Source organism: Argopecten irradians, unplaced genomic scaffold (assembly GCF_041381155.1).
Source record: "Argopecten irradians isolate NY unplaced genomic scaffold, Ai_NY scaffold_0747, whole genome shotgun sequence".
In the NCBI taxonomy this organism is placed as follows: domain Eukaryota; kingdom Metazoa; phylum Mollusca; class Bivalvia; order Pectinida; family Pectinidae; genus Argopecten; species Argopecten irradians.
This window is the reverse complement of record NW_027188214.1, coordinates 8,006-21,787: the sequence shown is the minus strand read 5'-3', so window position 1 is coordinate 21,787 and position 13,782 is coordinate 8,006. Positions and strand designations below refer to the sequence as shown.

Below are 13,782 nucleotides of genomic sequence, written 5' to 3'. Positions count from 1 at the left end.
GAAATTTATATTTAGTTCCTGCAAAAACTCTGAAATTCTGATGCCAAATGTTGGTATGAGCTTTAGTGATTTTGTCTGAATATGTCCCTGGTGTTGTGGATTAAATACAAGATCGAATGCGGGGTTTTTGGGATTGGATTTCAGTTGAGCAGCATACTGTAAGGATAATTACAGGTGTTGTTCGAAAAGCTCCAAGTGCGAGACGCAGTCCCCTGATTCTGTATAGGGTCAAGCATCTGTAGATAGGAACTGCGAGCCGATCCATAGACAATAGAGCCGTAGTCAAGTTTTGATCTAATAAGTGCACGGTAGATACGCAGAAGCATTTTCACGGTCTGCACCCCAACCAGAAACTGTGGGAATGTGTTTGTGTGTACCGCTTTTTGTTTGTTGATTTGTGGTCGATTCCTTTTGGGGAGATTTTGGATGTAGTTTATTTTGTTTGTTTTGGGAAGCCATCTTTAAGAGTTTATACTATTCGCTACTTGTGCCCCCACCCACCTCGGAGCCCAACAGGGGGACACTCATGATGACATGGATATCCAGTGTCAAAGTGCCAGGGTTACACAGATAGTATACTCGGAAGAATATTTCGAACAAACATAATTCAAATCAAGCTTGCGACAGTACGCTCGCAAGATTGTACACCCCGCAAGATTGATCAGAATCAAGACAATCCAAATTAAATACTCACGATTGACCCTAAGCCCACCGCCTTCTTGGAGATCTACGAACCAAGGGCTCGGCATGACAAGCGCGATTGATAATACAGGGCCCATATTACCTCTTGTCTAACCGGAGTCTGAAGCCAAAGAAGTGTGAAGCAGTAAAAAAAAAGATATGGAAAACCAATTAAACCAAAATATGTGATGAATTATGTCATAATGCACATTAATTCATAATTGTCCAGAACTTATCAAATTGTATTTGAAAAATCATCTTATTCCAATGTGATAACAATAATAACAATAATTTTCAAAAGCATATATCATTCTGTTATAAAAATCAAACAAACACATGCCTGCCATTACTCACCTTGTTTCTTCCGGAAGGTGGCCCGAAGCCCCAGACTATCCACCTTGCAAAGAACAGCCTGAGCCCAGAAAAGAAAGATAATAGAGCTGACAGAGAAAGCTGCTCAGCCCTTGTCAGGTTTGTGATTAAGCCGGGGGAAAGAAACAGCGACTGGACCCGGACTGCGCCAACTAATCTAAAACTATAATTAATATTTATATTTTAAACGTGGTTAAATTACGTTAAGCGAACGCAGATAAATTAAATATTGATATGTTATTATCAGGGTCGGGATTCTGACATATTACCATATATGGTAAACAGAGTCAATAAATCTGTCGGGAGTTTATTCCCCCGTGTCGCCCATTAACACTCGTGGTTCTGTATCGCTGATCGATAAATGGAAAGTAACACATTTATGATTGGGGGACTCACTGTTATACTGCATAGACATACGCCAGTTAGTTGTTTGAGGGGGCAACTTGTTCTTTAATTTGCCCCTGCGAAAGATACCTGATTTTGATAGCCACAAAAATGTAAGATGGAAAGTCCAGTATGTGTCGTTGAGTAAGTAATGTTAACATTTTAACCGACACGCCGTTTTGACGGAAAAATTGCAGAGTTTTTTAACAAATAATGATTATTAATCAACAAGTTTCATATATAAATAAGCTTGAAATATAATGTAAGTCAATTATCAGTTATCATTTCTCAGTGTTGTTGTTCATTATTAAATATGAAAATATAGTCAGTCACAAACAAAATGATTGAGTGTAATTGGGCATAAATATATCCATTAAATGTAACTCTAATTAGTCACATCGAACGATTATTAGAGAAATTCCTCGTTTACCTTAGTATATAAATTATTTCATTTTTTCTCTTTTCTTTTCTGGCACTCTCTCTCATCGTCACGGGAGGAGAAAAGAGATGGACGTTTTTGGTGTAAACAAGCTCATTTGAAGAGTTCTCGTTATTTAGAAATGTAGCTTCCTAATAATCGTTACAAAATGATAATGAGCTATCCTTACAAATGTTTTTGTCTTTATACGGCTCTACTCTGTATAAGAAAGACAGATATATCTTATAAACGTACATATTCATTACAGGTTTTTGTATACATATGTAATCATCATTAATGTATATCAATCATTTTTTTTTTTAAATCAAATTCGTAAAATATGTATAAACATTATTATATATCTAGGATATGTAACTTGCATCCAGTACCCGTATTGGACTTATTGTACATGCACCGTTAGGTATGTATATTCTTGCAATGTCTTTTTTAGACGTAGACTTATGTTTTCTTATTGCGCTATACGAAGGCAGTTGTCGAGCAAATGCTTAAAAACTGCGCATTTTTGTCTCTTCCGGGTCGCGAGTGTTGGTATTCATGAATGTGACATGGTTTTGTTTTGTAGAGATTTTTTTTAAATTAGAGTTTTTTCATTAGAGATGTAGACAAACAATACTTGCTCTCGAGAGACGTTGATTGTATAGTTTGTGTTCCTGGTATCTAGTATTATACTCTTGAAGTTCTGATCTCGGGATTTCTTAACGCTGCGGGACCTTTTTTACAACTCACTATTAATACCATGGTGAGCTTCTGGTCTTTTATTTTCGATATTGAGGCTGGTAGATTTGTTTTCCATTTGGCGGGTAATCCTATACTTGATGTTTTCAAGGCGGGAGGGTCCCTATCTACGGCAGAGGTTCCATATGTTGTCAATAAGTAATAGTGACCTGTCGGGCAGTGGCGAATGCAAATGAATGTTTTTCCATCTAACCTAACAATATAGATGGTCGAAGGAAACATTCTGTCAGGGATTTATATTCACAGCAGCGTCCTGATATCGACCGCGATAGTCATACAACAAAGACAGTGAAAATATTGTATCCTCCCCGGAGGTAGAGACACTCGGTCCAAATGAAAATGAAAGTATATTGATGAGTATACATGTAGATATTTATAATAAATTTCATTAATGCAGATATTAAATTTAATATTTTTAAAAGTTGGCAATGTGTATATAAGTTGGATACGGGTGGGTTGAAGGGGTACACAAATATTCCTTTCAATGCAATTTAACAATACTAATAATGCCAATGTTTTTAACATTTGAATGTCTTTATTTTCAGAAGAAAAGAAAGATAACAGACGAAGATGTTAAAGGCGACAGCAAACGTCATATGGTCAAGCACAAGGGAAATGATACAGACAGATGTGTTTCTTGGCTTAAAAGAATGAAAACTGCAATGGCGTTGCTAACGGCAAACTTGATTGTATCTTTGGCTGGTGAGGTTCAGGAGCTAAATCGCGCAAACGCCGACAAAAACTCAACTATAAATAGTAAGTGTACCACCATAGAAACCTTAAAAACAGAACCAAGTGAGTTACATAAAAATACTGAAAATTATACTGGTTTGATCGATGATTTACAACGTGAGAAAAATGAACTTAAAAATGAAATACAGAAACTGAAGAATGATGCTGATCAGGTAATAGACACGCAAAAGAAACGTATAGAAATGGTCAAGCGAATAGTAGCTAAGGAGAAAGAGAACATTCAAGACGAACTACAAAACAAGATGAAAAACGGGATTTCCTTTGATTCTTTGAAGAACATTGATCCACTCAAAATAATTAATTCTCAAAACCCAGTGTTGTCTTCATTTATTGAATCATTTACGAAATCTGTTTCTGAAAGTGGTATTGGTGTTTATGGTATATCGGGCAATACAGTCAATAATCAAAGTACTGAAAGTACTAACTGGCTCGGTCTCGAGTATAGGAGGAATATATTTATAAGGTCAATACTACTGTAGTTTTGTACAATAAGAAATAAATTTGGCTGGTGTTCATTCCAGTTTGGACTCCTTGGACACCAAGGTGTAAAATAAAGAGACACATACTAAAATCTTGGAAGCCCATTCTAATATTTCCTATGATGTTATATGTCAAATGATTTTATATAGCACCTTTAGCATTTTCCTTGTTAATTTGATGTTAATGAAAATATCCATTCTTAATGGCTACTGTCACCAAGTTCCTGGGACCACAGTATCAGTTAACAAGTATTGTTTTGCAGCATAGAAAGACAAGAGGCAGGGCTCAAAGTGGATTTTTTTTTCAGGTGGCCTGTTAGGCTACCAGGTTATAAAATCTAGGCGCCAATTGAAAAACTTGGTAGCCTGAGTGATGATGCATATTTTGAATCAGCCTAGCTGAGCTAATTATGTCTGCATGTGTTTTTATATCCTAATTGTTGAGTGCTTGAATAAAATACAATGAAAATAAACTATAAATTGTTTAAATGTCTTTATTTAGTCCTCAATCTTCAGGTTTGTGTGGTTAATCATCATCCTCACAGTTCTCTGGCCAGCCTACATAATTTAATTTCACCTTCCTGGAAGTGGACAGCCACTTCTGGACTGCAGATTTTGGGTCAAAATCCAGGATGTCTGGACCCTCTCCACTAATACGGATCAAGTCCTCAAGTGTTGTGATATTCAGAGAGCTCCTAACATCAGTCTTGATCCGGTTCATGGTAGAGAATGTCCTTTCACATTGGGCAGATGATACAGGAAGACACAGCATTATCTTCACCAACATCAAGACATTCTAACAAAAATATCAAATCAAAGAAGCAAATTAATCTTAACATTATTAAAATATATAAATATTATGAAAATTGTTTCAAAGTAAGTTTAGTTGCAATATTATTTAACCAAAGTCTTTTTGGAAATTATTTACTTGATATGTGTCAGAGTATGGCTCCTTTGTCAGGAACAACCTCCATAATGAGGTGAAGGTCTTGTCGGAAAATTCCCCCTTCACAAGCACTTTCATTAGCTTCCACTCAGGAAGCACAGCTGGAGTTTTACATCCATTCCTGTTTAACAGAAAAATAAAATATCAAACACTGTAGAATTAATGTATTTAACAGACAAATAAACTCATGCACATTAACACTAATGTAATTTCAGTGCCTTGACTATCTTGGAAGGTTCATCATGATCATCTTCCCCAACTATACTCTTATATCTCTTTTTCATTCCATCTATCACAAGAGAAAGTGGTTCAGTGACACAGTTTCTTCTAAAGCCAAAGGAAAAATTGTCATAAGTACTAGCATCATCATCAGCAGCTATTTCAGGTACACCTCCCAAGACAACTGTCTGAAATGTGTGCTGATCTGCATTCTGAGATTTGAGGAACCCTATCAGATCAACCAAAGCCCCATCGGGCAAAGGTAATGTCTTCATCGTTGTTATGGTAGGTCAGTCATACATGACCTGATAGCACTTGTTGCTGTTGTCAGAATGGTCTTGTTGGTTTTGTAATGAAAAACTCGGACTACTGATAATTTTCAAAATGTCCAACAAGAGATGGCAATAAGCCAAGAAATTGAAGGACTTCATTATCTTTGTCAAGTGCTTTGCTCTACCTTTGATTTCTGCATTTGCTGAAGACTCCGCTAAATGCTCCATATGCTGATGCACAATACAATATTGTCCGACATCCTGGTTGGTTTTTCCTTGTGGTGGAAGCAGAAGGTTCTTCAAAGCTTTTTTCTGTATGTGGAGACCAACGGTTCCTTTTACTTGGATGGAGTCTTGATTCTGACTTGGAATCAGATGCAGTAAATCAATGACTTTGGCCCCCATATCTGACTTTTTCAGCATGTCCATCACTGCAAGCTCTAATCTGTCATTGAATCAATGTAACAGTTTTTTAATGACTCAGAAAGTTCTTTTTCAGTTAATATATATCCAATAAAGTTTTTTTTTTGTAACTTATAGATAGTAGTAATTTTATGAAGTTGTTTATAATTGATAGCATTCATTAACAGCAAGTAAACCTTTCTTAAAATCAAATACTACTAAAAGACAAGTTTTCATTGGAAGTAATATCTCATATAAAATTAAATAATGGGTACATGACGTTTCTACAATAATTAAATATAGCCTAGTACCTGTGTGGAAGACACCAAATTGGTATTAGCCAAGGGCAATCATCAGTTTAGTCTTTTCGCCACACCACTCTTCATTCCAAAATTAACAGAAGCTCCATCAGAGCAGAAACCAACAAGGTGATTCCATAAACAACATTTCGTCATCTGCAGATAGAAAATGGCATTTCTTGATTGCTTCCATAGGTGTGTGCATAAGTAAGTATAATACGGTATAAAGGGACTTAATGAATCACAATATTAGGATTGTCTGTTGACGCATAACAATTGATCAGTATGGACTTTAATTAATTATTCATAAGTAAAGTTTCTGGCAAAGGTGCGTCACACATGCATTTCTAAGTCTTTTGAAAAGCTCTCTGTTTGATAATTATGTCAGACACTTGTAGATGAAGATTCTGTTGGTATGTTTGTTATTATTTTATACCAACCTTCAGCATCAAGCTATGGACATAGGAAAAGTTAGGACGGAACAGATGAATCCAAGGACAGTTATGTCTTTCTGGGATTCCTGCAATCCTGGGTGATTGTGCATCGTATGGCAACTGACAACAAGGAGAACGAGAATAGCCTCTCATCTTGCGGGTCCATGAAATTTATTTACGGATGAGTCGGTCAGCAGCTTAACCAAAAGGGGGGTGAACATATAAGAATTAATATATTGTCACTGAATATATAACGCTGCTTAATGAATTCTCTAACGATGAGCCTATGAAAATGATTGCTCAATTTAGCAGATTTCAACGTAAGAGATGCAGTAGTTATAACTCTGTCACAATTTACATGATTCTTCGTACATTTCGTTATATCTTCAAGACCGTGTTTTCCTTAGGGAATCATTGTAACAATGCAAACGCGGTATTTAGTGAATGTTATTTCATCTTTTGGATTGCGTATTCAGTCTTCATTGAACTTGATTTTGAGCTATCGTTGATAGTCTTTACGTCCATTTCTGCTTTGTAATTTTTCGAAATAGACTGGAGCAGATCAGCTACGGTTTTTTTTCGGATGGCTGTAGAATACTTCGCTTTCAAGTAGCAAGACAGTTGGATCAAAGTACTGAAAGTACTAAATGGCTCGGTCCCGATGATAGGAGGAATATATTTCTAAGGTCAATATTTACTACTGTAGTTTATACAATAAGAAATAAATTTGGCTGGTGTTCCTTCCAGTTTGGACTTTTGAGGATTCCTTGGAAACCAAGGTGTAAAATAAGAGACACATCTTACTAAAATCTTGGAAGCCCATTCTAATATGTCCTATGATGTTATATGTCAAATGATTTTAAAAACACCTTTAGCATTTTCCTTGTTAATTTGAAGTTAATGAAAATATCCATTCTTAATGACTATTGTCATCAAGTTCCTGGGACCACAGTATCAGTTAACAAGTACATATTGTTTTGCAGCAGAGAAAAGACAAGGGGCATACTTTTCTATGCCAAAATGTCTTAAATATAGAATATGTCTGTCCTCTAGAAGACTTATCAATATCACCATGTGATTTTTGAATAAATTGGTCAATTGGTCTACTTTTAACAAGTTTTGTAATTATTCTTTTGTAAAACAGCAAGTTGATTGATATACATTGTATCCGAACTTCAATTCAAACCGGATAACTTGTTAGCTCACCATAGACCATGAAATTGTTTGTACATTTTCTTAACTTCAGGATTGTTTCACAAAATTACAAATGAATTTTCTACAACATTTTTTATTTTCAAATCCCCATACCTCTGATGAGTATAATAAAACTGTCATTACAAGTGAATCAAATATTTTCAGTTTAAGATGAGCAGGAAAAGATACATTCCTTTATTTCTTATAAACAGCAAACACCGATTTAATTGTTTGTTCAGCAGGTTTTTTCCCTTTCTTTAAAAACGCTACCATTAACATTATTTTCTGTACCTAGATATGTAAACAATTCTTATAAATCTAATTATGTATTCCATAACATCAACTGGTGTTGTTGTACCGATTTACGTCCTGAGAATATCACAATTTTTATCTTTATGATATTAAGTTCTAATTTCCATGTTATGCAATATTGTTAAAATTCATGTAACACTTGTTGTAGACCATCAGATATTTCTGATATCATAACAGTGTTATTGGCAAATAATATGATAAAAAGTTTGGATACATTCCAATATCATATACCGTAAAAACTGGTATAATTTTGCGCAGGTAATTTTTAGGGCTGAAAATGCTTAAAAAATCTACTATCAGTATATTTTGCGCATCAAAAAAATGGGGAAAGCAATGTCCAGGGAGTCCCAAAACCGATGTATGAAGGTGACAATTTCAATGCAAAATATTCCCCATAAATGCTTGACAACTTGCACAAAAAGTGTTGTATTTAGAAGAAATAACATATGAAAACCACATTGTGTTTGTTTTCTTTTATTGGCCACCGTAACCTGAAACTGAAATATCTAGCAGATGTCCAAAACATCGGCGGTCTGGTCCGCCGTACTCCGTGCACATGGCAATGTTTTGAGATATTACACATGAATAGTAATCAGGAATGTTTGAAAAGAGTAGAATATATTTACTTAAATTGGCACAATAAGTAATTAGTGTGTTTGAGATCATTAACAATCAACAGCAATCAGCTAGCGGATACGTAGTTTAGCTTGCAACTATCACAGTGTGCATAATTTGTCAAGATTTGTAAGACAAAATATTCTTTTCCACCAGGTAAGATTCTAAGTCATAAAGGTAGATTGAAAATAGGAAGGGAGATAAATATTTGTAGCGGGATAAGCAGCATTCCCATTCACGTACTACAGTGCGTTTTTTAAGTACAGTTTGAAATAAAAACGTAGAATTTAAAAATTCATGCGTTTAAAAAACGTACTGACAATAGCCTTTGCTTTTATCCGATCGTCGATACGCAAACGGGAACGATCAATACAAAGCTCGAATTAGATATCAAAAGTGAAAGTAGAAAATGGTTTGATGCTTCTGATTGGCTGACCAATCAGCGTTCTTCTTTCATCACTGTATCAGCCGATTTTTTCGCCGCTGGACCGTCACAGCAAAAACGATCTGGTGACACAGAAAATTGTTTCAACAACAACAAAAAAGCCCAAAAGGATACTGAAAGTAACAGTAAACTACAGAAACAACTTCAAAGAAAAATAGTTGCAAGATTTTGACTGGCTGCGAAACGAGAATGATCGCATGCACTGTATTACATATGAACGTGCCTCAAGCACTCGAAAAACTTTTAAAAAAACAATGCGTTTGTATCAGGCTCCAAGAATTATCAGCGTTCTGCTCTTGTCAGGCATATGAGATCGGACGATCATACACTTGCAAAGAAAATTGTAACACAACAACGTTATTTTGAAGCGGCAACAAGTTGCGTAAAAGGAAAATTCATGCCAGTCTTAGAAGCCCAGATTCGAACGGCAACACATATGGCTGAACGAAATATACCAAACCGACAATATCTTGGTTTAATTGATTTACAGGTATGTAAAGAAGTCAGAAAATCAATATTTGTCCGATGTTGTTTTCATAAATTTTGTTTGTATTATGTGCAGATTTTCCTTGTAAATGTAGTTATTATAACGTTTCCATGTTTTTTTTTCAGATATCAAATCAATCATCTGTCCTGACTGAGGCCAATAGGTCGTGTATTTTGTCTAACCATCAAGCAGCTCAAAAAATGCAAGAGTATAGTGCAAATGTTTTAAGAGAATTGACAATAACACGAATCATTCAAAAAGTCCCTTTATTGGCATAATGGTTGATGAAAGCTTGGACATATAGCAACTAACAAAAAGTTAGTGATGTTCTGCAAAATTGTTCATGGAGGAAAAGTCAAAATAGAGTTGTAGCCAACATACCTATTCAAGATGGGAAAGCAGAAACTGTTTATAACTGTATTGTTAACTGGTTGCAAGAAATAGGTTATGATATTGCCAAAGTAAGTGGTTTTGGCAGCGACGGTGCTTTAGTGATGTTTGGAAAGATCAGCGGTGTTTGGTGTGAGACTTCAGAGAAAGAATCCGCGAATAGTTCATATTTGGTGTTCTGCACATAGACTATCTCTAGTGTCTTATTGGGCAGCGAAAGACATCCCTTTTCTTAAATCTGTGAATGAAATGTTGATAGCTATATCTTTAATTTCTATCATTTTTCAGCTCCTAGATAAAATAAAATCAAAGAACTGACTTCTTTGATGGGCAAAAAGGTAAAGAGGTTTAAAGAGCCCACACAGGTACGATGGCTATATATGTCTGATGCTGTAAGTACATGTTTTGATTGCTACTCTGTCCTCATTCTTGGTCTTGAGCATGAAGTGGCTTGTAGCCCGCATTCAGAAGGTGGGAATAAGGCAAGGGGGATCCTAAAGAAAAGAAAGATAATTTAGATATTAATCAGTTGAAAAAAATAGTAGCATTTACATCACTAGTTATTTCTAGTTATTTGAATGAAAATACTCCAACGGTACAGGAAGTAGTAGATCAGACAGATGAACATTCAGAGTGGCAAGGTATTCCCATATGTTGTTCTCTAAGAGACAGAATTGCTCACAGAATTTTAGAAAAAAAGTATGTAAACACTTACTCGGAGAGTTTTTCAAAAAGGTTTCCTGATAGTTCCCTTGGGGGTCCTTCATGACTTAAACATAGTCTTAAATCCTTCTAAACTTCCAGAGTCTGTCAGTGGTATTTAGGAACACGGGCTGGGTAGTTTAGAAAATATCATTGACTTTTACAATACATGTAGTGATGAAAATGAAACCAAGCCACTAGTCGACTCTAGCAGAATGAAAAAAATCTTTTTACAATTCAAACATGTGGTAAATATGAACAGAGAAATGGATGTTACAGAGTTCTGTCTTTTGGTAATCAAAGATTACAATGAATTGTTCCCTGACTTTGCAACAATTGCATCTATTTTGTTAACATGTCCACTGACCAGTGTTCCATGTGAACGTGGGTTTTCATTACAAAACAGACATGTAAATGCTGTTACAAGCAGGAGGTCTGTGTCCTCAGTTGAGGCACAGGTGCTCGTTTCTAATATAAGTATAAGTATAATACTGGGTCAAGGTCTATAACTCGGCCGGCCATATAACAGTACCCAATTTCAGAAAAAGTATGATTATTATCCAACCGTATAGAATATGATAATAGGAATACTCTCAATCGACAGCCAGATAATTTATCTTTAATTTGGTATATGATACAATATAAATCACGCCGTATAAATGTCACTAGGTATCCAGAAACATCGGAAAACAGCCAGATTTCAACTGGTCGGACACTGTGGTGTCCTCCGATAAACACGCCAGGACTCTAATGCGTAGCTCAAAAACCACTGCATGTCAACATTTCAGCTTCATAGGAATTAAAGTTTGGTAAAAAACAAACTTACCGGTATGTTAGTGTTTATCTATATACCATCCATTTGCTCAATACAGCCTTTTGAAATTTCCGATTGAAAAAATGTGTGTCTCTAGCCGTCATGTTGATATGTGTGTAGTACATTTGTTTTTTCGGCGTTGATTGATCAATTAATTTTCGAGAGGCAATCACGCCGACAAAACAAATCTACTGCACACATACTTACATGGCGGCTAGAGACATAAATTTTTCAATCGGAAATTTCAAAGGGCTACGTTAGGCAAATGGATGGTATTTATCCATGGATTTACTAACCGGTAAGTTTGTTTTCTACCAAACTTTCATTCTTATGACGCTGAAGTGTTGACATGCAGTGGTTTTTGAGCTACGCATTAGAGTCCTGGCGTGTTTATCGGAGGACACCACAGTGTCCGACCAGTTGAAATCTGGCTGTTTTCCGATGTTTCTGGATACCTAGTGACATTTATACGGCATGATATATATTGTATCATATACCAAATTAAAGATAAATTATCTGGCTGTCGATTGAGAGTATTCCTATTATCATATCCTATACGGTTGGTTAATAATCATACTTTTTTCTGAAATTGGGTACTGTTATATGGCCGGCCGAGTTATAGACCTTGACCCAGTATTATACTTATGTTTATATTAGAAACGAACACCTGTGATAGGGGCAGCAGGTAGAATGGTAATTGAATATTGTTCCAAGCAAAAGGGTTATAATCAGAATGAGGTTGTACAGAAAGCTGCAGAGAAATACTATGCACAGAACCGTTAAGTTCAGCTCTATACTCTGTACAATTTCATGATTGTTTGTACCAATCTGTTGATAGAAATGAAAAAATAAAACGAAAACAAGTTATTTTTACGAGTTTGTTTTATTATCTTTTTCATTTTGTGAAACAAACCCCCAGTTATTTAACAAAACCCCCTCTTTGAAAAGCTGGGGGTTATTGAAAACCCCCAATAGCTAAAAGTGGTGGGAATGCTGATAAGACTGGGTTTTGATTATCGGTGATCAGGTAGCTCAGTCGGAAGAGCTACATTTTCTTCTCTCCTGTTACAGAATTGGCACCCAACTAATTAAATAACCAACGGTTGTGGTGTTTGAAAGGGTCTCGTATGTATTCAAAAAAGGAGGGAGGAGTGTAGCGGGACTGGACTGGGTCGATTATCGATGACCAGGTAGTTCAGTCGGTAGAGCACTCAGCTAGTGTTCGGAGAGTCCCGGGATCGAATCCCGGTCTTCCCGCTACATTTTCTCCTCTTCTGTTACATATGGTACCATACTGTGCATGTAGATATTCAAGGTAAATCAACAATGTTCGCTGATCTTGCAGAATTGCCTAACAGTGTTATAATGAATGCAGTAAATGTATGTCTCATTGGTGTGATTGATTTAAAGGCAGTTCATGTGGTGACCGAAAAAAAAGTAAAATCAATACTTTCAGAATGATCAGGGAACATTGATAGTCAAGGCGGGGAAAACATAAGACGACCTGTGTTATACAAATAATGTTTAATTGATTTTCATTAAATTGTCTCGAAGGTGATGATTAGTGTGTTATGAACGATAAGCTTAATATGTTTTTGACAAAAAATATAAAACAGCTAATGTCATATTGTGTTTTAAATTTAAATAATCTTTTATTTATTCATTTCATTTCAAGCATGTACATGTCATAGAATATAAACAAATATCAGGTATATGCTGAAATCATATTACAGTTAAATTCACAATAAGGAATTTGAAGATGATGATAGTAATTATTTTCGGATTGAAAATCATTACAATATTAAGCTTCCACAGTTGAAAATTACTTCTTTTTTGTTCACACAATTCTTCTCCTAGATTGTTTCCAGTTGAAATGATACATGCATGCTGACATTCTGTAAAACATAAGGAAACCATAAATGTATTAACAGAGTAATTACTGAAAAGGCTAATATCATATAATTAAACATTTTAATCATAAATAGCAATACCAGCATAGAGGGAATATTATTGAAGTTTAATTCCCGCTGTTCTTCAGTCCTCCTGTTCTTACATGTAAGAGTTTTGTCCTTCATAAATTGATTGTAATATACAGTCTATAGCAGTTGTTATATAATGTGCACAAAGAAGTATAAATACACACGTATGCATGGGTACAGTGGTAAATTAATAAGTTATACAGAAAATGATGGTGCTGATCATGAAAAGCGTAAAGTCTATTTTGTTGAGTAAAAAGTTAAAAACTAACATTGTTCACACCCTAAGATGTAATCGCACTAAAAACAGTGATCATGTGGGCTTTTGTGCGATTGCATTTGTAAGACTGTGCCAGGTGGTAGAGATTAGTTCCGCTCGAGTGATCACACAATGCAAGTGAGAGTCGGGAATATGTTTATGTAAGTTTTAAT

General features: G+C 35.5%; 1 protein-coding gene across 1 annotated transcript; it reads right to left on the bottom strand.

Moving 5' to 3' along the window:
- Positions 1–4,189: 4,189 nt before the first annotated feature.
- Positions 4,190–6,568, bottom strand: LOC138313565 (uncharacterized). The gene is made up of 4 exons (XM_069253956.1): positions 6,422–6,568; positions 5,466–5,644; positions 4,772–4,910; positions 4,190–4,639 (listed from the first exon to the last, which is right to left on the bottom strand). Exons 1-4 carry the CDS (start codon positions 6,566–6,568, stop codon positions 4,370–4,372), a joined length of 735 nt encoding a protein of 244 aa, XP_069110057.1. The 3' UTR covers positions 4,190–4,369.
- Between the last annotated feature and the right edge of the window lie 7,214 nt (positions 6,569–13,782).

Bases quoted from the DNA above. Each gene is read 5' to 3' on its own strand.
- LOC138313565 (XM_069253956.1), bottom strand. From the start codon at position 6,568: ATGAGAGGCTATTCTCGTTCTCCTTGTTGTCAGTTGCCATACGATGCA. The intron at 5,645-6,421 runs GTTGGTATAAAA...TCTGATTCCAAG, and splicing joins TCCATAGCTTGATGCTGAAG to TCAGAATCAAGACTCCATCC. The intron at 4,911-5,465 runs GTAGAGCAAAGC...TCTGTTAAACAG, and splicing joins AGCAAATGCAGAAATCAAAG to GAATGGATGTAAAACTCCAG.